The sequence below is a fragment of the Hippopotamus amphibius genome, chromosome 16, assembly GCF_030028045.1.
Source record: "Hippopotamus amphibius kiboko isolate mHipAmp2 chromosome 16, mHipAmp2.hap2, whole genome shotgun sequence".
Classification (NCBI taxonomy): domain Eukaryota; kingdom Metazoa; phylum Chordata; class Mammalia; order Artiodactyla; family Hippopotamidae; genus Hippopotamus; species Hippopotamus amphibius.
This window is the reverse complement of record NC_080201.1, coordinates 57,871,989-57,894,373: the sequence shown is the minus strand read 5'-3', so window position 1 is coordinate 57,894,373 and position 22,385 is coordinate 57,871,989. Positions and strand designations below refer to the sequence as shown.

Sequence of the window (22,385 nt, the reverse complement as noted above, 5' to 3'; positions counted from 1 at the left end):
CTTCCCCCAGAGTAAGTGATGACAGAGAAAGAAAGAGCCCAAGATGAAAGCCACAGTCTCTATAATCTAATCTCAGAAGTGCTACCCCATCACATGGACCAATCCTAGTACACTGTGGGAGAGGACTACACAGCATGTAGCTATCAGGAGGTGAGAATGATCGGGGTTCATCTTGGAGCCTGGCTATCATACCCAGGGAAACCTTGGGAGATGCGTGTTAAGACAACACAGCTGCCATCAGCCTGGGTTTCTGCCCTTCTTCCTCTCTGCTGATTGAATTTTACATGAACAGAATATAAAAATCAGTTGCCTAAACCATTGATATTTTGGAGCTTATCTACCTCAGTGATTAACATTTCCTTCACTAATTACAGGGATCAATTGCTAAAGGGACAAGATGTGGAAGTTTAAACAGAACACACAGCACTTTGTGACTTTACCATGTGCATAGATAACTTTGATTAAAAAATAAATAGGAAAAAAAGGGGAATATAGAAAACCCCATCAGGGACTTTCCCTGGTGGTCCAGTGGTTAAGACTCTGCGCTCCCAATGCAGGGGGCATGGGTTCAATCCCTGGCTGGGAAACTAAGATCCCACATGCTGCAGAGTGCAGCCAAAAAAAAAAAAAAAGAAAGAAAGAAGACCCCATCAACCCAATAGAAGGGAGGAAAAGAAAAAATAATATGCTGGATAAACTCCAAATGGATCAAAGATTTCAGCATAAAATATGAAATCATAAAAGACTTTATAATCTGGAGATTATAAAGTGGAGAAAAACCTTGAGCTATGACTCAAAATCCAGAAGCCATAAAAGAAAGCACTGACACATTTAAATGCATAAAATAAGATCCAGTGTTCTTCCCTTTCCTTTTCTTCCTAAATAATACAGTCCTAAGGCTCTTGTGTGAGGGAGGCAAGGCCAGCTTGGGTGGGGGTGGGGACAGTGGCCCAGAATAGGGTGTCAGGACCTTAGTGGGGTAAGAAGGGAATCTACTCATAAAGCAACTAAGCTTGTAGGAGCACCCCAGTGGGAGGTGTGCTGGGAGAGGGGGCCCTCTGGAAACTCCCAGGTGGGTGATGAGCATGTGGGTAGGGGTGGGGGAGCAGATGGGTAACATACAAGGGAATTGATCAAAGAAATAAATTAAGGAAAATGGAAGTCAGATTTCTCAGTGCGGAGGAAAGAGGGTATACATATGAAAGAGAGAAAACTAGAGGTGTCAGCTTTGCATTGGCTATATCATCGTAAATTCATGGTTTCCAATATACATAAATAGATATGGAAACATATAAATAATAATAATATAATATACACCTAATATATATGTGTGTGTATATGTATATATACCTAATATATAGATGTGTGTATATGTACATACATATACACACCCAATATATAATACATACATTATATATGCATATATGATATACAGTGTGAGATATATTTACCTATTTCTATATTTATACCCATAATTATATCATTTATAAAATCTGTTCACTGGGAGGACCTCCAGGCAGCAAAACCCCCAAAGAAGTAATGAGCTCCCTTAGGGTTCAGATCTTGGCTTTCCTTTCTCTAGTAAAAGGACTCAGAGTTCCTTGGAATAATGGCTAATCCTGGAACTAACAGAATGAACAGAATGCGCCTGGAACATTTTGCTGTATCAGAAAGCAAGGGAATACTCAATGGATGATGGAGGCATGCCAGAAGGACACAGAAATCAGCTGGTAGAGACTCCCATTGAGAAAATAAGGGACTCAGTTAGAGCACCTCCCCAAATGGATTAAATAAGTAAATAAAAAAGAACATCAAAATAAATGATTTTGAGCACCAAAAAGAAAAAAATGATAGTAAGATTTATTCCTGATTGTAACTCAAGGAATAAGATAGGAAATCATGAATCCACACAGATGGAAATTAAGAGCTTGAAGGTTTGAGGAGGAGGGGAGGTATGTTTATGGTTTCAAAGTATCTCCCTACAAAGGTCTCATTAGTCACAGAGGGAGAAAGAGTAACTGTGCAACTTATAAGACTGGCCAATGCCACCTTCATCACGCAGGTGAAGCGAGTATCACGTTTAAGTGGAGAAAAAGAAATCGGAAGCCCCCTGACGTGCAATGAGAACAGATCACGTCAGCAGTTTTGCTGCTGAAGAATCTGATCCTGAAGAAACATCAGACAAACACGCAGTGAGGGACAGATTATGAGATAACTGGCTTATAATCTTCAAAAATGTCAAGGTCAGGAAAGATTGAGGAGCTATTCTTTCCTGGAAGACCTGACCCCGGGAGCAGTGCATGATTCTGAACTTCACTCTCCTGCTATAAAGGGTGTTACTGAGACAACTGGCAAGACTTGAATACGATCTGAAGATTCTAGGACAGTATCGTGTTATTTTGACGTTGCATTGTGGTTCTGTAGGAGAATGACTTTGTAAGGAATAAATGCTCCATGGATTTCCCTGGTGGCTCAGTGGTTAAGAATTCGCCTTTCAATGCAGGGGACATGGGTTTGATCTCTGGTCAGGGAATTAAGATCTCACATGCCTTTTCTCCAAAGAAGACATGTGGATGGCCAAGAGGCAGATGAAAAGCTGCTCAACATCACTAATTATTAGAGAAATGCAAATCAAAATGACAATGAGGTATCACCTCACACTGGTTAGAATAGGCATCATCAGAAACTCTACAAACAGTAAATGCTGGAGAGGGTGTGGAGAAAAGGGAACCCTCTTGCACTGCTGGTAGGAATGTAAATTGATACAGCCACTATGGAAAACAGTATGGAGGTTCCTTGCAAAACTAAAAATAGAGTTACCATGTGACCCAGCAATCCCACTACTGGGCATATACCCAGAGAACACTATAATTTAAAAAGACACATGCACCCCAATGTTCACTACAGCACTATTGACAATAGCCAGGACATGGAAGCAACCTAAATGTCCATCAACAGAGGAATGGATAAACAAGATATGGTACATATATACAATGGAATATTACTCAGCCATAAAAAGGAATGGAACTGGTACATTTGTAGAGACATGGATGGACCTAGAGACTGTCATACAGAGTGAAGTGAGTCAGAAAGAGAAAAAGAAATATCATATATTAACACATATATGTGGAATATACAAAAATGGCACAGATCAACCGGTTTGCAAGGCAGAAATAGAGACAGATGTAGAGAACAAACATGTGGACACCAAGTGGGGAAAGTGGGGAGGGTTGGGGGGAATGAAGTGGGAGATTGGGATTGCCATATATACATTGCTAATAAGAAAAAAAAATGCTAAATTGTAGACTCTAAATATATGCAGTTTATTGCATGTTAACTGTATCTCAATAAAAGTTCAAGAAAAAAAGGAAATATCAAATATTCAGGAAAAAAAGAAAGATCTCACATGCCTAGTGACAACTAACCCCACAAGCTACAACTAGAGAGAAACCCGCATGCAACAATGGAGATCCCATGTGCTGCAGCTTAGACCCGATGTAGACAAATAAATAAATAAATACTAAAAAAAAAAAGAATCCGTCTGCCAATGCAGGAGACATGGGCTCCAGCCCTGGTCTGGGAAGATTCCACATGACATGGAGCAACTAAGCCCTTGCACCACAACTACTGAGCCTGCGCTCTAGAGCCCGAGAGCCACAACTACTGAGCCCACATGCTGCAACTACTGAAGCCCACACACCTAGAGCCCATGCTCTTCAACGAGAGAAGCCACCGCAGTCAGAAGCCCGCGCACGGAAACCAAGAGTAGTGCTGCTTGCCGCAACTAGAGAAAGCCTGCGCGCAGCATTGAAGACCCAACGCAGCTGATAAGTAAATGAATAAATGAATAAATAAATAAATAAATAAATAAAAAAGAAACACATGCTTCAGCATGTTATTAGCGTAGTGGTGATGGGACTTCAAGTGGGTGCCTTACACTCAAACGGTCCTGGAAAATAAGAGTTGTTGGTACTGTACTTCCTTCATTTGGTATAAGTTTGCAATTGTGTCAAAGTTCAGAAAAATTATTGTTTTTTAAAGCACAAACTTTGTGTGGCAAAAGAAAATACCTTAAGCAAAACTAAAGAGGTAAATGGCAAATGGGGAGAAATATTTACAACTCACATTGATTTATTTTTTAAATTAATTTATTGTGGCTGTATTGGGTCTGTGTTGCTGCACACGGGCTTTCTCTAGTTGTGGAGAGCAGGGGCTACTCTTCATTGTGGTGTGTGGGCTCCTCACTGCTGTGGCTTCTCTTGTTACGGAGCCCAGGCTGTAGGCACGCGGGCTCTAGTTGTGGCACACAGGTTTAGTTGCTCTGAGGCTTGTGGGATCTTCCTGGAGCAGGGCTCAAACCCGTGTGCCCTGCATTGGGAGGCAAATTCTCAATCATTGAGCCACCTAGGAAGTCCCAGACCTTTACGTTCTACCTTCTATGTCTCTTAATTTTTTCGATTTTCCATCAACTTGCCTCTCAGTGGTGTCTTCTGGGTGATACACTAAGATATATCTTCCATTTCATGAATTCTCCCTTTTGCTGTTTCTAATCGGCTGTTTGACACTTCTAAGTTTTCATTTCAGTGACACTTTCATTTCTCTGTATGCTTCATTTCTGCTACAAGTTCTATTTTGTTCTTTTCTAAACCTGCCTGGTCTTTTAATAATGTCTTGGTTTTTCTCATTTCTAATCCTTTAAAAAAAATGTCTTTAGACGTTTGCACGTGTTCCTTTTACAGTTGTTAATATTGTAGGTCTTAAGCTTTACTAGAAAGACAAGCTGTGGTTTAAAAACTGACCAAAGGCTTTCAATTGAACTGAAACCTGGACTAGGTTTCTTTTTCTGCTGAGGAAAACAGAAATCACTCCAGGTATTTAAAATACAGGGAATTTATTAAAGGAAATTGGTTACGCACACACCAGGAGGCTGCAAGAGTAAACAAGACATGATCTCTGAGGTAGCAGAGGCAGCTATGACCAGAAGCGGCTCAAGCCCCTGGGGATGTAGGAGCTTGGAGGAGTGCTCTCTGCAGGGTAGAACTCAGATGTCTGGGGAGGGAGCTCCAGCAGCTGGTGCTCTGGCCTGTGGGGGATAATACCTCTGTCCAAGGAAACTGGAAACCTCCCTGCCCATGATGTGCAGCTGGCTGGTGTTGGAAGTGCCAAAAGTAACAGGCAGCAGGAGGTGGGAAAGAAGTTCTTTGGCCCCTCCACCTGCCTCCCTGTCTCCTGCCAGGTCCTCCCTGCCACTCCGGTCGGTTGTCAAAAGGGGTCAAAGAGTTGGAAGTTGAGATTTACACAAACGAGACAGCAGCACAGCCTCCCCAGAACACACAGAGGGAAAATAGCCTGCATGTAAACTAAAGAAGAAACATCCCACACATGTAATGGGGAAGGCTCCAGAACAAACAGCTGCTAAATAATCTCAGCCTATTAAAATGATATGACTCTTAGAACATGTTCTTTAGGCTGTACTACAAAGCTATGACACTCTGAACAAACAGCTGTGGGAAAGAAATCAGGGTCATCCAAATCAGTTTCCTAACTCATGCAGTCATGTGGTCACAACAAAGTCTAATTTTCCTGGAATTCAAGCTCGATGAGAATCAATTTGGAAGGGCCCCCCGGCCTGAATCTTTAACCATCAAACTGTCAAACTGTTAACTCAGCTGATAGATGAGCAAAGCCTAACTCTCTTGCAGGTAAGAGAGTTCACAGGTAAGTATCAGGATTATGGAATCAAGATCTCTGGTCAGAATCGAGGTATTGAAAAAACACATTTATATCCATGATATAAATATGATATAAATATGTTTGTAACTAGTTTAATGTAAGGAAGTCGATCAGTGTCATAATCACCGTACTCCTACTTGGCTGTCTTTGAAGGTATTGAAAGCGTTTGTGAGAATCTGTTATATTAGACTTGCAAAAAATATGATCCAGATTGTATTACTCCAGGCTGCTCTCGCCTTCTGAGACGGACCGCATTCTGCCTGTGGAATGGGCATCTCTCTCAATAAACCTGCTTTCAATTAAAAAAAAAAGAGATTGTATTACTCTTTTTTCCTCTCTTCAAACCTTTCAACTCGTGTAAGGGAATCTGACAGCCCAGACTTGTGAGACTCGCTGATTAACCTTGCAATCAATGTTAAAATGTTTTGGGAAATCTGAAATTGTGAAACTCACGGCTTGCTATTTTTAGCCGTCGAAGTAGCCGGTGAGTGTTTAGAGGAAAGTTGATTGTTTGAAAATTAATTAATCATTAGTTAAAAACAAATAGTTGTGAATATTTGTGCCTGTACACAAAAACTCTTCTGACATTAAAAGATCTCATTACAAACTTTTCAGCAAATGGTGCTGGGAAAACTGGACACCCACATGCAAGAGAATGAAGTTGGACCCTTACCTTCTGTCTTATACAAAAGTTGACTCAAATTAAATCCAGGACCTAAGAGTGAGACCTAAAACTCTTAGAAGAGAGATTTTCTTGGGGGGAAAGTTTCATGACAATGGATTTAGCAAGGATTTCTTGAATATGACAGCAAAAGCACAGCCAACAAAAGTAAAAATAGGTAAAAATTGGACTACGTTGAAATTAAAAACTTTTGTATATGACACAATCAACAGAGTCAACCTATGAAGGGGGAGAAAACATTTGCAAATCATATATCTAATAAGGGGTTAATAGCTAGAATATACAAAGAACTTTTACAACTCAACAACAACAAAAAGTAAACAACCTGGTTAAAAAATGGGCAAAGAACCTGAATAGACATGTCTCCAAAGAAGATATATATATGTATATTATATACTTACACAAAATATATGTATGAAAAGATGCTCAAGGGACTTTCCTGGCAGTCCATTGGTTAGGACTAGGTGCTCTCACTCATGGGGCCGGGGTTGGATCCCTGGTCGGGGAAGTAAGATCCCGCAAGCCAATAAATAAATTGGCGTGGCCAATAAATAAATAAATAAAAGGCTTTGCATTAAAAAAAAAAAAGATGGTCGACATCACTAGGCATTAAGGAGATGCAAGTCAAATCTGCACTATTACCTCAAGCAAATGTTCACAACTATTCGGGAGATTTTTTTTGGTAATGATTAATTTTCAGACAATCAACTTTCCTCTAAACATTCACTGACTACTTCCACAGCTAAAATATATCAGTGTATAGCATATATACCATATATATACCACTTAGTATATGTACCATGTATACTATATATATAGTATATAGTATTATATATATAATATACATATGTATGGAGATTTTATTATAGGAATTGGCTCACATGTTTATGGAGGCTGAGATATCCGACAATCTCCTATCTACAAGCTGAGAGAGCAGGAAAACTGGTGGTATAATCCATTCTGAGGCCAAAGATCTGAAAACCTAGGAGCCCGGAATCTCAAGGCTTGAGAATAAGGAGCTCTGATCGATGTCCAAGGGTGGGAAAAAACTGGATGTTTTGGCTCAAGAAGAGCTGGGGAGAATTCACTCTTCCTTTGCCTTTTTGTTCCTTTTGGACCTTCAGTGGATTGGATGATACCCACTCACACTGATGAAGGCAGATGTCTTTATTCAGTCTACTGAATCACACGCTAATCCCTTCTAGAAATACCATCACAGACACACCCAGAAATAATGTTTTACCTGCTATCTGGGCATCTTTTAGTCCAGTCAGGTTGAGCCATGAAATGAACCATCACAAGGAATTCCTTAAACGATTAAAAATTGAATTACCATGTGATTCAACAATACAATTCTGGGCCTCAGGGTTTTTGAAGAGATGCTTGTACATCGATGTACAGCAGCATTTTTCACGATAGCCGAAAGGTGGAAGCAACCTAAATGCGCATTGATAGGCGAACAGATGAACAAAATGTGGTCCCTCCATGCAATGGGATATTATCCAGCCTAAAAAATGAAGGAAATTCTGACACCTGCTACACCAAGCATAAACGTTGAAAACATCTTGCTAAGTGAAAGAAGCCAGTCAGAAAAGGAAAAGTACTATATGATTCCACTTATACGAGGTATCTAAAGTAGGAAAATTCATAAAAGCAGGAAGTAGAATGTGGTGGCCAGGGGCTGGGAGGAAGAGGAATGGGGTGTCATTTTTTTTAATGGAAAGAGAGGTTCAGTTTTTTTTTTTTGTTTTTGGGTTTTTTTTTAGATTTATTTATTATTTTATTTATTTATTTATCTAGCTGCATTGGGTCTTCATTGCTGTGTGTGGGCTTTCTCTCGTTGCAGCGAGCAGGGGCTACTCTTCGTTGCGTGGGCTTCTCATTGCGGTGGCTTCTCTTGTTGCAGAGCACAGGCTCTAGGCACACAGGCTTCAGTAGTTGCAGCATGAGGGCTCAGTAGTTGTGGCTCGCAGGCTCAGTAGTCATGGCACACGGGCTTAGTTGCTCCACGGCATGTGGAATCTTCCCTGACCAGGGCTCGGGCCTGTGTCTCCTGCATTGGCAGGCAGATTCTTAACAACTGCACCACCAGGGAAATCCCCAGAGGTTCAGTTTTGCAAGGTGAAAAAGTTCTCAGGATTGGTTGCACCATAATGGGAATATACTCATTAGTACTGAACTGTGCACTTGAAAGCGGTTCAGATGGTAAATTTTTTTGTGTGTCTATTAGATCATAATTTTTAAAACTGGTTTTGAACAATCAATTTCCTCTGATGGCTCTACACTCTAAGGATATTGCCAGGCAGGGTGGAGCGAGGCTATCTAGTCTTGTCATTCAGTGTATTTGCTGGCATCTGCCATGTGCCTAGTTCCCTTGTGTATTTTGTGATGTGGGGTTATGAGCTCTTTCAAGACTTCCTCTGTGAAACAGTCTAGCAGCATCTCTCCAGAGAAGCTTTGCTTTGCTTTGGCCTGAAGCTCTAGAGCTATCACTCACCTGATATTCATTTCTCATTTCTCATCTTGGGAGTGCCTCCGGCACCCAGTTTGATTTTATACCCACTTCTTATGAGATTGGTCTGGTGGTGACTGTTTTCAATAGAGAATCATATTTCTTCCAGTTAGTGTCCAAACAGAAACAGGAAAATCTTGAACTTTTCTTAGTGTAGTTTGGTGGATTTTTTTTTTTTTTTAATTGTGATGGGAGTTCCCTGGTGGCCTCGTGGGCTTTCAGTGCCGTGGCGCAGGTTCAATCCCTGGTCGAGAAACTGAGATCCCACAAGCTGCGCAGTGTAGAAATAAAAAAAAAGACCATTTTAACTACTTATAAATGTACAGTTCAGTGGCATTCACTGCATTCACATTGTTAGACAACTGTCCCCACCTCCAGCTCCAGAACCTTTTCATCTTCTCACCAGAACTCTGTCCCCATGAAAAAAAATTCCCCAGGCCTCCCTTCCCCTGGCCACCACCATTCTACTTCCTGTTTCTATGAATTTGCCTATTCGAGGTACCTCTTATCACTGGAATCATACAGTAATCTATTCTTGTGTGTCTGGCTTCTGTCACTTAGCAAAATGTTTTCAAGATCCATCCATGTTTAACATGCTTCAGAATTTCCTTCCTTTTCAAGGCTGAATGACATTCTGTTGTCTTCAGGTTGGTGGGATTTTAAACACCAGACGTTCACTGAAGTTGTAGCCCTTTAAGCTTTACCTTGAAAATGTGTCCCTGTCACAGAATCAGCAGATTCCAGGAAGCTGTGTGGTGATCCACACTTTCCATCTGGAGTTTTACTTCTTTCTTACATTTTCTTTTTCTCTTCTGTCTCCTCCTCTTCTCTCATTTTTGCTTTCACCATCTTTCCTTTTCTTTCTCTCTTTTGTCCTTTCTTCCTCCCTCCCTCCCTCTCTCTTTCTTTTCTTTCTTTCTTTCTTTCTTTTTCTTTCTTCTTTCTTTCTCTTTCTTTCTTTCTTTCTTTCCCTCTTCCTTCCTTCCTTCTTTCTTTCTTTTCTTCTTTTTTCCTCCCTCTCTTCCTTCCTTTCAGTCTTTTTTCCTTTCTTTCACAGGTGGCATGGGGAGAGGACCTGGAGATTTCTCTGGCTTCTTAGAAGCTCATCAATGCATTTTTCAGGATGTTTGGAAAGAGGCAAGGTAGCAATAGAGGCTGTAGCATGGATTTTTTTTGGGTAGGAGTAGCTTTTATGTGATATAATTGTGAATTTATAGAAAGTTTCAAGAGCAAGAGTACAAAGAACAAGATGGGCAGGGGATTAAGAGGTACAAACTACTATGTATAAAATAGATAAGCTACAAGGATATGTTGTATAACAGGGAATACAGCCAATATTTTATAACAATAAATGAAATGTATCCTTTAAAAAATGTGAATTACTACGTTGTAGAGCTGAAACTTATATACTATTGTACATCAATTATACCTCAGTTTAAAAAACAAGACTTGTTGGACTTCCCTGGTGGCGCAGTGGTTAAGAATCCACCTGCTAATTCAGGGGACACGGGTTCGAGCCCTGGTCTGGGAGGATCCCACATGCCTCGGAGTAATGAAGCCCCTGCGCCACAACTACTGAGCCTGAGCTCTAGAGCCGGAGAGCCACAACTACTGAAGCCCACATCCTGCAACAAGAGAAACCACTGCAATGAAAAGTGAACACACCACAATGAAGAGAGCCCCCGCTCGCCGCAACGAGAGGAACCCCATGCAGCAATGAAGATCCAACTCAGCCAATAAATAAATAAATATATTAAAAAAAGAATTTCCCTAAATAAATTTAATTTACTTTAATTTTAAAAAGACTTGTTCAAAGAACTCCATATATCCTGTACTAGGCCTCCAATTATTGCTATTCCCGCCCTCTTTGGCTTCCTCATTCACTATGTGTATACATTATTATGTATTTACCTTTCCAGAAATATTTGAGAAAGCACTGGAGATACCATGCCCCTTTGTCCTGAAATACTTCAGTGTGTATTTGCTAAGAACAAGGACATTCTGTTTAATAACCGCAGTACAAAGATCAAAACCAGAAAATGTTAACATGGGTAAATTACAGAACTCATTCAAATTTTCAAGTGTCTTGCTAACCTCCAGGAAAATTGCCTGGATTACTCAATGAACTGCGTTTCCTGGTGCGGACTCTGGTCTCTGTTCATATAAACGTTCTCTCATCTTTTTCTTGACCTTGACATTGTCTATGAGTCAAGGCCAGTTGTTTTGTAGACAGTCTTCGATTGGAATTTGTTTGATGTTTCCTCGTGATTAGATTTAGGTTAGGCAGCAGAGTTTCTTAACCTTCCCAAATTCCACCCTTCCCCCCAGAAAAACAAATCCTGGGAGAACCAGCAGAAGCTCACAAACAACACTTTTCACAAAACCAGCGGACCGTGGAGCCCCATGAACCCCAAAATACGAGTGGGTGGGGCCAACTCAGTGCCAGTACAGGAAGAGAAGGAAACGAGCAAAAGTGCTATAAAACAAAAAACAAAAAACAGTGCTATGAGCGGGACTTCCCAGGTGGTCTATTGGCTAAGGCTCTGTGCTCCCAAAGCAAGGGGATGGGGTTCCATCCCTGGTCAGGGAACTGGATCCCACACGGCGCAACTAAAGATCTCACATGCCACTGAGACCGGACGCAGCCAAATAAATAAATTAATTATCATTTTTAAAAGAAGTACTATGAAGATAAGAAATTTCCCACCAGTCCTCACCCCTAGAGGAGAGGTTGTCCTCACAGCTGAGGACTTGGAGAGATAATCTGAGAACAAGAGCAGCAGGCAAATCGTGTGTGTGTGTGTGTGTGTGTGTGTGTGTGTGTGTGTGAAGTCGCACAGGCTCCAATCATAGTTGGGTATAGGAGGCTGTGGGAAGGTTGAAAGATGCTTGGGTGGTCTGGGTCCTCAGAGATCTCAGAATTAACAGAGTCTCTCTTTTGGAAGAACAAAGCTCCATACTTAAACAAAAATTATTGTTGAAATCTATTGACAGATAACATTGTATAAATTTAAGGTATACAACACAATAATTTGATACATTTATATATTGTAATGTGATTGCTATGGTGGTGATAATTAGCATCTATCCTGTTACATAGTTAACCTTTCTTTTTGGTGGTTGGACAAAGCTCCATTCTTGTGAAAACTAATGGAAGCAAAACCCAGACTGATTTTGGCAGGAATTCTGGGGGTGAAGGAGAGAGAAGATTCAGGTATGGGTGGGGAAGTAAACAGAGGAGGTATATCTCTCTCTGAAATATTGGCGATGTGGCTATGCTGAGAGGTTATAGGAGGGTGTCAAAAATTATCCGCACTCGGGCTGTAGAATTTACAAAAGTTCTAATATAACTGGAGTACGGATAATTTTTGACTCTCCCTCGTATTTTTTTCATACTGTACAGAGACAGCGAAGAGTGAACTATGAGAACAGTGAGGCAAGGAAAGCTATCCTGGGCCCCCCCACTCTCTACCAAGGAAATTCCTCAATGTACTTACCGGTGAGTAAGAGAGATGAAAGTGACAACTGCACATAGAGGTGTGTACTGAGTTAAATAGCATCTCCTGGAAGTTCCCATCCCCTGGAAGCAGTGAATGTGGCTTTATTTGGAAATGGGGTCTTTATCAAGTTAATATGAGGTCATACTGGGTTAGAGTGGTACCTTTGCAAGAAGAAACAGACACTCGGGCAACAGGCCATGTGAAGATGGAGGCAGAGATCGGAGTGATGCATGTACAAACCAAGGGACGCCAAGGATCGTCAGGAGAAGCTAGGAAGAAGCAAGGAAGGATCTTCCCCTAGAGCCTTTAGCAGGGGCATCGCCCTGTTGACACCTTGATTTCAGACTTCTAGCCTCCAGAACTGTGAGAGAACAAACTTATGTTATTTGCAGCCCTGAAGTTTGTGGTACTTTCCTACCGCAGCCCTAGGAACCTAATAAATCTTCATTCCATTCTCCCACCAGGTGGTGGCAGCCACTAATCTGATTTCTGTTCCTGTGAATTAGCTTTCCCCCCAGAATTTTGGATTCAATAGGTCTGGGCTCCAGAATGTGCATTTCTTTTCTTTCTTTCTTTTTTTAAATCAATCAGTTAATTAATTAATTGGCTGTGTTGGGTCTTTGTTGCTGCACGCGGGTTTTCTCTAGTTGCAGGGAGAGGGGGCTTCTCTTCATTGTGGTGCGTGGGTTCCTTATTGCCGTGGCTTCTCTTGTTGCGGAGCACCAGCTCTAGGTGCGTGGGCTTCAGTAGTTGCGGCACACGGACTCATTAGTTGTGGTGCATGGGCTTAGTTGCTCCGAGGCATGTGGGATCTTCCTGGAGCAGAGATTGAACCTGTGTCCCCTGCATCGGCAGGCGGATCCTTAACCACTGCGCCACCTAGGAAGCCCCCAGAATGTGCATTTCTAACAAGTTCCCAGATGCTGCTGCTGCTAGTTTGAGGCCATGCTTTGAGAACAGCCATTCTACGGCATCTCAAGTTTAGACCACGTGGGGTGCAGGTTCCAGCCAGCCAAAGAGCAAACTAGGGCCACCCCCAGCCCTTAGAGCTCACACTGGAATCTGGAATCTCTGCCAATCAATTCATCTACCAGTACCCCTTCCCAGACTGGCTGCCCAGGTGGCTGTCCATTTCAAAGGCAAGATCTTGCAGTTCTTTTTGGTCATGTCACAGTTCCTTGCTGATCACACTTTGTACCTTACCCAGTGGAAGCTGCCACGAGTCGAGTCTAGAAGCAGTTGGGGATGATGGGGTGGATGTTGAGGGAGATCAGCAGTCCTGTACCAGACAGCAACCTCAGGGGACTGTCTTTGGACAAGGGGACACTAACTTGCTTCTACCAGGAAGGAGCCACAACACAACTGGAAGCTCAAAGTGCTCAGACAGAGGGACAGGTGCTCGTTTGAACACATTTTGCAGGTTCCCTGTCTGACTTCCCTCTTTCTGGGTCCCTGCCCCTCCCCCTGAATTTCTGTCCCTCATCCCCCCCCCCATCTCTGTCCCTCTTCTCTCTCCTCTCCTTACTTCTTTGTCCTCCCCTTTCTCTGGGTCTCTGCCTCCTTGTGGCATTTCAGATTCTGTTTCCAGTGAGAACTCTCCCTTGACTGAGCCAGTCTGGTTCCATCGGAGTGTTTAACTTTATTTTCTACAAGACGCAGACCTTCGTTTTCTCCAGCCATTGAATCCCTCCCATGACTTTCTGGGACCCACACTTATATTCCTTTTGACTGAGATGTTCCTCTCACTTGGATCTTGGAATTTATTTATTTATTTTTAATTAGTTGATTGATTGATTAATTTTGGCTATGTCAGGTCTTCGTGGGCTTCTCTCTAGTTGTGGTGTGTGCGTTCAGTAACTATGTTGCCCCGCGGCATGTGGGATCTTAGTTCCCTGACCAGGGATCGAACCCACGTCCCCTGCATTGGAAGGCGGGTTCTTAACCACTGGAGCACCAGGGAACTCCCTGGACCTTGGAATTTAGATCAAAGGCTTGAGACCACAACTTCTGTGATGCTGCAGTGGTCAGTCAGACACCTTGGATCCAGCCAAAGCTGACCCACCGGTTCAAAGTGTAGTCTGAATCTTTGACTTCAAATCTATCCTAACCAGGAAATAACTTGAAGAGCAATATGGAAGTCTAGGTTGTGGGAAGGGAGGAAGGATGGCTTGGATTGCTCAGTGAGATTGGATTCTATGACAGTCATTACACTCCAAAGTCCATAAGCACCTGAATGGAAGCATTCAGATTCTCAAGTCCTTTTCCTGAGACCCAGGACTCTCAGTCTTTAGTCCCTCCTCTCTCAGACTAGGGTAGCCAGGTTCTTATTCCCCTGTTCTCCTGGCATCCAGGTGTCCAGATGTCTAGCCCACTGACCCCTCAGGACCCAAGAGCATCTTCCTAGAAGCAATTTCACCCTGAGAATCCGAGTCCTGAGGACCCAGGATGCCCCAGCCCTGAGGACCGAGATGTCTTTCCATTTCTAGTGCTAAATGAACCCAGAAAACTACATCTCCCATGAGGCTGTGGGTCTGCGGTGTCATTTTTTTAAAAGGTCCCCTGCTATTGAGTTACCTCAGAGAAATAGTTCCAAAACACGAACACAAGGTTGGGGGCAGGGTGAGGGGTGGAGGCAGAATAACAAGTCCTCTTCTGTCAAAGGGCAGGGATAGTCCAGAGTCTCTGGGGATGCCTTAGTGGAGCAGAAAGCTGAGGGCCAGCAGGGGAAGGCAGGCAGAAAAACCGGGACCTCCCCCCAGCTTTGTGGCAATGGTGGGGGCAAGGGGAGACAGGGAATCCGCCCCCATCTCCTCCCTCAAACACACGTGCTCACTCTGATCCTCCCCTCAGACTCTTTATTATCTCAAGTAAGAAAAATAAAAAGATAAATAAGATAAATAATGCAATAAATAAAGAGGAGACTCAGCCTGTAGCTTCAGGAAGTATAGCTGGGGCTTCGGCCATGCGAGGGCCCCACCATGTTCAGGGGGTCTGAGGAGCCCACGTCAGGAGGCTCAGGGCCCACGATCCCTGGAGGCTCTGGGGGCGCCGGGGGCAGGCCTGGCAGCGGCAGGAAACGCGCAGGTCCCCGGGGGACCAAGTCTGGGTTGGAGGAGCCGTGCTGGGGCAGGCGGAGGGGGAGGCCGAGAGCCTCAGACTCGTAAACGTTGTATCCATCTTCAAGAAGCAGTTCCCTGAAGCTGCAGGCCTGGGGGTCGAAGTGTAGCTGAGGGGACAAGAACAAAGATCAGAGACATGGGATTCCTCTACGCCTTCCTCCTGCAGGGCCCCCAGCCCCATCCTCTCCCAGATTCAGTACTCCAGGCCCCCAGCTCTCTCTTCTTTCAGACCACAGAGTCCTGTCCTCCAATAGGATGTGGGAGTCCCGGGACTCCTGGCGAGCTGGGGGACCCACTCCTTTCTCAGATGCAGAGTCCAGGTCCCTAGCCCCTTCCTCCAGGACACAAAACCACAGAAGCAGGCTCTTCCTTTACCTCCTAGGCAGTCCTGCAAGGCCCACTTCACAGAGAAGAATATTCCAGCCCAGGGATCAGTGGAGGCTAAGTCCTGGCAGGGGCACCTGGCTAGCACCCAAGGTCATGTTCACTTTACAGGCCATCGATTTCCGGAGCGACCCTGCGCCCAGCATGAGCCAGACCTGTAGGAGCCCATGTGGTCAGCACGGGTTACAAGTCACAAGATTCAGCCTTCCAGGTCACTCTGTCGTTCACAGGCCTTGTGACTTGGGGCTGGGAGTGGCCCTGCCTGAGCCTCAGTTTCCTCTTCTTGTGAACACTGATGACAACAGTTCCTGCCTCCAGGGATTGTGGTGAGGAGGGCGCGTGCGGAGAGCATGGACCCAAGCCTGGCCAAGGTCCCCCAGATTGTGAAGTTAGGGCGAGGAAGGGTAGACCGCAAGGACAGGGGCCACGGACACTCACCAATCCATACAGCTTCCCATCTGGCCCCTGGCACAGGAACCTGGATGTTTTAATTCCCAAGATTTGAATAACACCTGGCTTCAGGGCTTTCAGCTCCAAGAGACCTGAGGGGAGAAAGCGGTCAGGGACTCAGAAAGTTTTGCCCATCCCCCTCCTCTCTCAGACCCAGGAGTCCGGGGCCCCAATTCACTCCTCCCTCAGGACAAGGCCCCACCCCCACACTCACTTTCAGGGCTCTGGCGGGCCGCCCCCGCCACTGTGCCGTCGGCTCTAATCTCCAGATGGGCCTCGGTCTCCTGGGCGTCATCTGTGTAGAGATGTCGCTGGCGGACTTGGCTCCCAAATTGGAGGAGGGGGCTGGAGTCAGGAATGGGATGTGCCTGGCAGGCTCCCAGCAGGACAGCCAGCACAGGGACCCACAGTCCCAGGTGCTCGAACTTGGCCTCGTTCCAGCCCATCAGTGGTTCACGTTCTCAGGTGAGGTCTGGGGTCTGGGCTTTGAAGAGCTGAATGGTCTAGATTCTGTTTCAGAGCCTGGGGGTCTGGGAGAGCAGATGCACGGCTGGCTTCTCTGGTAGCAGAAATGCCTAGGTCCTCTTGCACGTGGATTCACAGCTGACGAGAAACCCAAATCTCTTGGGATGGATGCAGACGCTCTAGAATTTATACCCAGACAGACCCGCCCAATCACCTTCCCGACGCCTGACCCGTGATATTTGACCCACTTGGCAGACTCTGGAATTCCACGGTGGCCAGGTCAGCCTGAGCAGGTGATGCAATCGGGGGTCCTTCCAGTTGGGGGCCTGGACTCCTGGGTCTGAGGAATCAGGGGGAATAGCAACGTGATGAACCAGGACCTGAGTGAAAGGGGCTGGGGGCCCAGACTCTTTGGTCTGAGAGAGGAGGGAGCCGGGGTTTCAGACGCCTGGGTCTGAGGGAGGAGGGGGCTGGGGACCTGGACTGCTGAGTCTGAGCAGCAAGGGGGCTGGGATCCACCTCTCCGTTTGACTGTTGCAGACTGTGTCCCTCAGCTGGCGTTTCTGCACCTCACCTGAATTGCTGGGTTTCTGGGGGTCAGATAGTGAGGTTTCTTGATCATCAGGAAAGCAGCAAGTGTCACATGATGAAAACATCCTCCTCAAGAACACGGGTGCCTGGTCTGGAAGTTTCCAGTCAACCTCCTCACCAACTCCAGCCGGAGCACTCATACACCAAACATCCCAGCCTCCTCCTCCTGGACCCTGATGGCTCCTTCACCAGAGAAGCTACCCAGGATCAGACAGGTGCCCTCAAAATAGCCTGGGGGTGGGGGAGGGGGTGGGGAGGGTGAGAATCTTTTACTCACAGTTGGCAACTGACCCAGGCTCCGGAGGGAGAAGTTAGAACCAAGATCCCAAAGGGAATGAGGGGGTGGGCAGTTTCCTGGAAACTAAGGGTTCGAGAGTCTGAACACCGGATCTGAATGAGGGGATGACTGGAGGCGAGGACTTCTCAGTCTGAGGAGGGGACTGGGGGCTGGGACTCTTAGGTCTGGAGAAATTATAATCAGATCTCTGGAGAGTCAAGTCCAATTCCTGGGTCTTTGGTTTCTTGAATGGCAATGGTCAGACGGCCCGGGTGGGGGTGGGTGGGGCGCAGCCTTTGTCAAGGGAAACCGCTTCAGGTCCGCAGAAGAGGGAGGCTTTTGTTCCTAGCGGGGGCTGCCGCGGCCTCTGCGGGAGGCAGGGAAGAGAAACTCTCTTCCACTCCTGCTTTCTCCGTTCTCGTCCTCTGGAGAGGCGGGACGTACCATTCCAGAAAGTAGCAGTCAGGCGCCGGACCCTCGGGTTCCCTCAGAAGGAGAGACTGGGAGCCCGGACTGTTGAATTTGAGGGTGGATGAGGCGGATGGGGGATCGGCCGCCCCTGGTGGGCGCGGGGACACGTTCTGGCCGGAGGCTCTCACGCCGGGACTCTGAGAGCTTCAGGAGGCTTTGCGCGCGTCCCTGGGACAGCCGGGGGAACAGGTTCTGCATCCCCACCGGAGGACGCGGCAGCGGGCGGAGGATCGCCCTGGCCGCCGGGTCCAGGTGCCCTGGCGCGTCCCAGACGCCGGGGCGTGGCGGGACTCCGCGCATCCAGGTGCACAGGGCGGTTGGCGAACCCAGAAACTGGAGGGGAAGAGGGTGAGGTCGGTGGACCGGAACATGTGGGTGCAGCGTTGCAGCTGGGCGGTAGATCTCCGTGTCCACGGAAGGATGCGGCTGCTGGAGGCCAGATAGGCTGCCCCGGGCTGGCCGGTGCCCGGGAGGAGGGGGCCGGGGCGTGGGTCTCCCGGTCCCGGGAGGGCAGGAGGCGGGGTCTGCCCACCCTTGATCTCTGAGCGGGGGCTCAGGGCCAGGGAAGGGGCGGGGCTCCACTTCCCAGCTACCTGCAGGCCAGGGAGGGGCGGAGGCTGTGAGCCTCAGGACGGCGCTCCCTCTCCTACCTCCCCTTTCAGAGCCCTCGCAGCCAGTCGGGGAGGCGGCGTCGAGAGGCAGGGCTGTCGGGCCTGGGAACCTGGAGTCCAGGGTTCCGGGGGCCGCCGGATGTGGGCTGCACTTGCGGCAGGAGCGCTCCGTTCACATCAAGCTGACCGCGGATCTGCCGCTCGCCAGAAGCTCAGGTAAGTGAGAAACGCCCCGGACCCAGGAATCGGGCCTTCAGTCCCAGGAGGCGCACAGCCTCCACCCCCGACCCCCAACTCCTGCTCCTCCAGGAATCAAGATCTCCCATCCAGGCCTTGACCCCCAGCCTCTCAAGTACTACTTGGCCTGCTGCTTCCTCTCATCTCCGTGGTGCACGCTGCCCCTCACACACAGGTACGCTGAGAAAGGAGCTGGGGGAAACACTGTCCAAGGTCAGTGGACCTTACAGCCTGGGAGAGCGAGATTCCAAGATGTGGGGACGAGGCGATGGGTCCTGGACCATTGCTATTTTGGAAACCATCATCTTCCATTCCCCGAAATTCCAAGCCCTTAGCTTATCCTAATTCAGACCCAGGAGCCCTGATCCCCTTTTCCCTCAGACCCCGGAGTCCAAACCCAGAGTTTCCTCATTCCCTCAAGCCTCTCCTCCCTGACATTCATTCTCAAACTCTGAGTATCTCCTAATTCACTTTTCCTCCCCTGCAGCCCTGCAGCCATGTGGGCCCCCAGCAACCGTCACCTCTGTCTGACCGTCCTGCTAGCTTGTGCTTTGGCCTCAGTCTTCTTCCTCCACATCCACCAAGACCTCTTTCACGGTGGCTTATACCTGGCTGCCCTGTGTCCATACCGTAACCCGATGACATCCGCCGTGGCCATCTTCTGCCTGTCGGGCACACCGGTAAACCCCAACGCCTCTTTTTCCTGCCCCAAGCATCCTGCCTCTGTCTCAGGAACCTGGACTATCTACCCAAACGGCCGGCTTGGGAACCAGATGGGGCAGTATGCCACGCTGCTGGCGCTGGCCCAGCTTAACGGCCGCCAGGCCTTCATCCAGCCCGCCATGCACGCCACTCTGGCGCCTATGTTCCGCATCACCCTGCCGGTGCTGGCGCCCGAGGTGGACAGCCACGGGCCTTGGCGGCAGCTGGAGCTTCACGACTGGATGTCGGAGGAGTACGCCCACTTAAAGGAGCCCTGGCTGAAGTTCACGGGTTTCCCCTGCTCCTGGACCTTCTTCCATCATCTCCGGGAACAGATCCGCAGAGAGTTCACCCTGCACGACCACCTTCGGCAAGAGGCCCAGGGTTTACTGAGTCAGCTCCGGCTGGGCCGCACGGGGGACCGCCCGAGCACTTTCGTGGGTGTCCACGTGCGCCGTGGGGACTATCTGCGGGTGATGCCCTACCACTGGAAGGGTGTGGTGGGTGATCGTGCTTACCTCCAGCAGGCTATGGACTGGTTCCGGGCCCGGCATGAAGCCCCGATCTTTGTGGTCACCAGCAACGGCATGGAATGGTGCCGGGAAAACATTGACGCCTCCCGGGGGGATGTGGTCTTCGCCGGCAATGGCCAAGAGGGTGCCCCCAGCAAGGACTTTGCGCTGCTCACGCAATGCAACCACACCGTCATGACCATTGGCACCTTCGGCTTCTGGGCTGCCTACCTGGCTGGTGGAGACACCGTGTACCTGGCCAACTTCACCCTGCCTGACTCCAGCTTCTTGAAGATCTTTAAACCTGAGGCTGCCTTCCTGCCTGAGTGGGTGGGCATTAATGCAGACTTGACTCCGCTCCAGATGTTGGCTGAGCACTGAGCATTAGGGAGACTTTCTGAAATAGTCTGCTGAACCTAGGACCAATGTTATGCATCTCTGGAAACCCAGCAGCTTCTGGAGAAGCTGGTGGTCCTGCAGCTGGCAGACACCCATTTCTAGAGTGATTCTGGTTGGCTAGACTTAGAGAAAAGGCGGGGCTGGCTTTCTGCAACTGCCGGAACATTCTAGAATCCGTGGAAGATCTTTTCATGATGGTTGGTGATGTCTGTGGAAGCTCATGGCTGTTGTAGAATGCGCAGTGCCCACCTGTTCTTCCCAGCCCATATCCAGAGTACTTCTAGATCACTGCCCCCCAGGAACAGGGAATGCCCTGTTCCAGTGTTGACCATCCTGGTCTTTTCAAGAAGATACATTTCTCTTCCCTGGGTCATCAGGACTGAAGGAACGCAGGGATGAGCTACAGCAAACACTCACCAACTTCCCTTCTGTGTTTCTGGAATGATTCTAGAGGAGGGATTTGTTCTGGAGAGGGTCTGCTCTAATGCCCATAAAGAACCCTGCAGGGCCCTTCCAGAGAAGATGGGTTTCTGGAATTCTAGATAACTACAGTGAAGAAGCTAATGAAGGTAAAACCAGCAGCTCAACACCTCACCACTGCTAGAAAGTTTGATGAAAGACAAACTCTCTGTAGTGGGGCAATTTGTAAGAAAAGCGGAACTTTACCCAACATTTCTGCTCCTGAAAAACCACAGATATGCTAAAACGTGGGATGGGTGGGGGAAGGAATGCTGCTGAATGCTGCAGCTTAAGGAGCAAGGCTCTGTGGAGATATAGGGACACCTGTTTTTTTTTTTTAAAGCTCAAAACTGCAAAGGTAGATATGCACATGTTGGCGCCAAGTTCTGGTTGCTTCACCCAACTAAGGAAGTTTCCTCCTCTGCAGTTGGGCTGCTGGGGGTGATGGTGTAACAGGGAAGAACAAAATTTGACTGCATGTTGGATCTGTTTCTTTTACTTTAACCTTTGCTTTCCATTGCTTTTGTTACTATAATCACTAAAAGGGTGCTGTCTGTAGCTATAAGAATACATAGTCGGGGCTTCCTAGGTGGCGCAGCGGTTAAGAATCCGCCTACCAATGCAGAGGTCACGGGTTCGATCCTAGCTCCAGGAAGATCCCACATGCTGCAGAGCAAGTAAGCCCGTGTGCCAAAAAAAAAAAAAAAGAATACATAGTGGCCGGGCTTCCTAGGTGGCGCAGTGGTTAAGAATCTGCCTGCCAATGCAGAGTTCACGGGTTCGATCCCAGCTCCAGGAAGATCCCACATGCCGTGGAGCAACTAAGCCCATGTGCCAAAAAAAAAAAAAAAGAATACATAGTGGCCTACCTCAGGGAATCCTACCCTTCTGCCTCAATGTTAAGCCAAGTGCCTTTATTCAGCTCACAGGGAAACATCCTGACCCTGCCCACCTGTGAATGGCTGCAGGAAAGAAGATCTTTTGCAAGACTTATGGCCTCTTTACTTCCTCACCTCCTCCGCCTCTCTGTTCTATAAAAGAAACTAGCATCCAGATGCCATGAGATGGTACTCTAGGGCGCTAGTCTGCCATCTTCTCGAACACTTGGCTTTCCTAATAAAGTCACTATTCCTTGCCTCAACACCTCATCTCTCAATTTATTGGCCTGTCGTGCAGTGAGCTTGGACTTGCTAACAGTGGGGTTGATTTACTGAAACTCAGCTGGCATAAGAGTGTCCTCTGGGCTTGCCAACCACTCTCTGCCCCTGAATTCACAGAACC

At 47.2% G+C, this 22,385-nt stretch overlaps 2 protein-coding genes across 6 annotated transcripts; one reads left to right on the top strand and one right to left on the bottom strand.

The window, feature by feature from the left end:
- Positions 1-15,278: 15,278 nt before the first annotated feature.
- Positions 15,279-17,539, bottom strand: FGF21 (fibroblast growth factor 21). Of its 2 annotated transcripts, none has more exons than XM_057712734.1 (4): positions 17,420-17,539; positions 16,595-17,185; positions 16,369-16,472; positions 15,279-15,653 (listed from the first exon to the last, which is right to left on the bottom strand). In XM_057712734.1, the coding sequence occupies exons 2-4, from the start codon at positions 16,824-16,826 to the stop codon at positions 15,363-15,365; spliced, it is 627 nt and encodes a 208-aa protein (XP_057568717.1). In that variant the 5' UTR covers positions 16,827-17,185; positions 17,420-17,539; the 3' UTR covers positions 15,279-15,362. The 2 variants fall into 2 exon arrangements, with proteins under 2 accessions (XP_057568717.1, XP_057568719.1); XM_057712736.1 differs by having other exon boundaries at positions 16,595-16,983.
- FUT1 (fucosyltransferase 1 (H blood group)) lies at positions 17,489-21,958 on the top strand. Of its 4 annotated transcripts, none has more exons than XM_057712730.1 (4): positions 17,489-17,651; positions 18,847-19,011; positions 19,105-19,207; positions 19,520-21,958. In XM_057712730.1, the coding sequence occupies exons 1-4, from the start codon at positions 17,489-17,491 to the stop codon at positions 20,625-20,627; spliced, it is 1,539 nt and encodes a 512-aa protein (XP_057568713.1). In that variant the 3' UTR covers positions 20,628-21,958. The 4 variants fall into 4 exon arrangements, with proteins under 4 accessions (XP_057568713.1, XP_057568715.1, XP_057568714.1 ...); XM_057712733.1 differs by lacking the exon at positions 17,489-17,651 and adding an exon at positions 18,330-18,488; XM_057712732.1 differs by lacking the exon at positions 19,105-19,207 and having other exon boundaries at positions 17,547-17,651.
- Positions 21,959-22,385: the final 427 nt, after the last annotated feature.

Excerpts from the sequence above, each read along its gene's own strand:
- FGF21 (XM_057712734.1), bottom strand. The coding sequence starts at position 16,826 with ATGGGCTGGAACGAGGCCAAGTTCGAGCACCTGGGACTGTGGGTCCCT. Across the intron at positions 16,473-16,594 it reads GGCCCGCCAGAGCCCTGAAA|GTCTCTTGGAGCTGAAAGCC; the intron begins GTGAGTGTGGGG and ends TTCTCCCCTCAG. Across the intron at positions 15,654-16,368 it reads ATGGGAAGCTGTATGGATTG|CTACACTTCGACCCCCAGGC; the intron begins GTGAGTGTCCGT and ends TTGTCCCCTCAG.
- FUT1 (XM_057712730.1), top strand. The coding sequence starts at position 17,489 with ATGATGAAAACATCCTCCTCAAGAACACGGGTGCCTGGTCTGGAAGTT. Across the intron at positions 17,652-18,846 it reads AGCTACCCAGGATCAGACAG|AGCCCTCGCAGCCAGTCGGG; the intron begins GTGCCCTCAAAA and ends CTCCCCTTTCAG. Across the intron at positions 19,208-19,519 it reads ACGCTGCCCCTCACACACAG|CCCTGCAGCCATGTGGGCCC; the intron begins GTACGCTGAGAA and ends CCTCCCCTGCAG.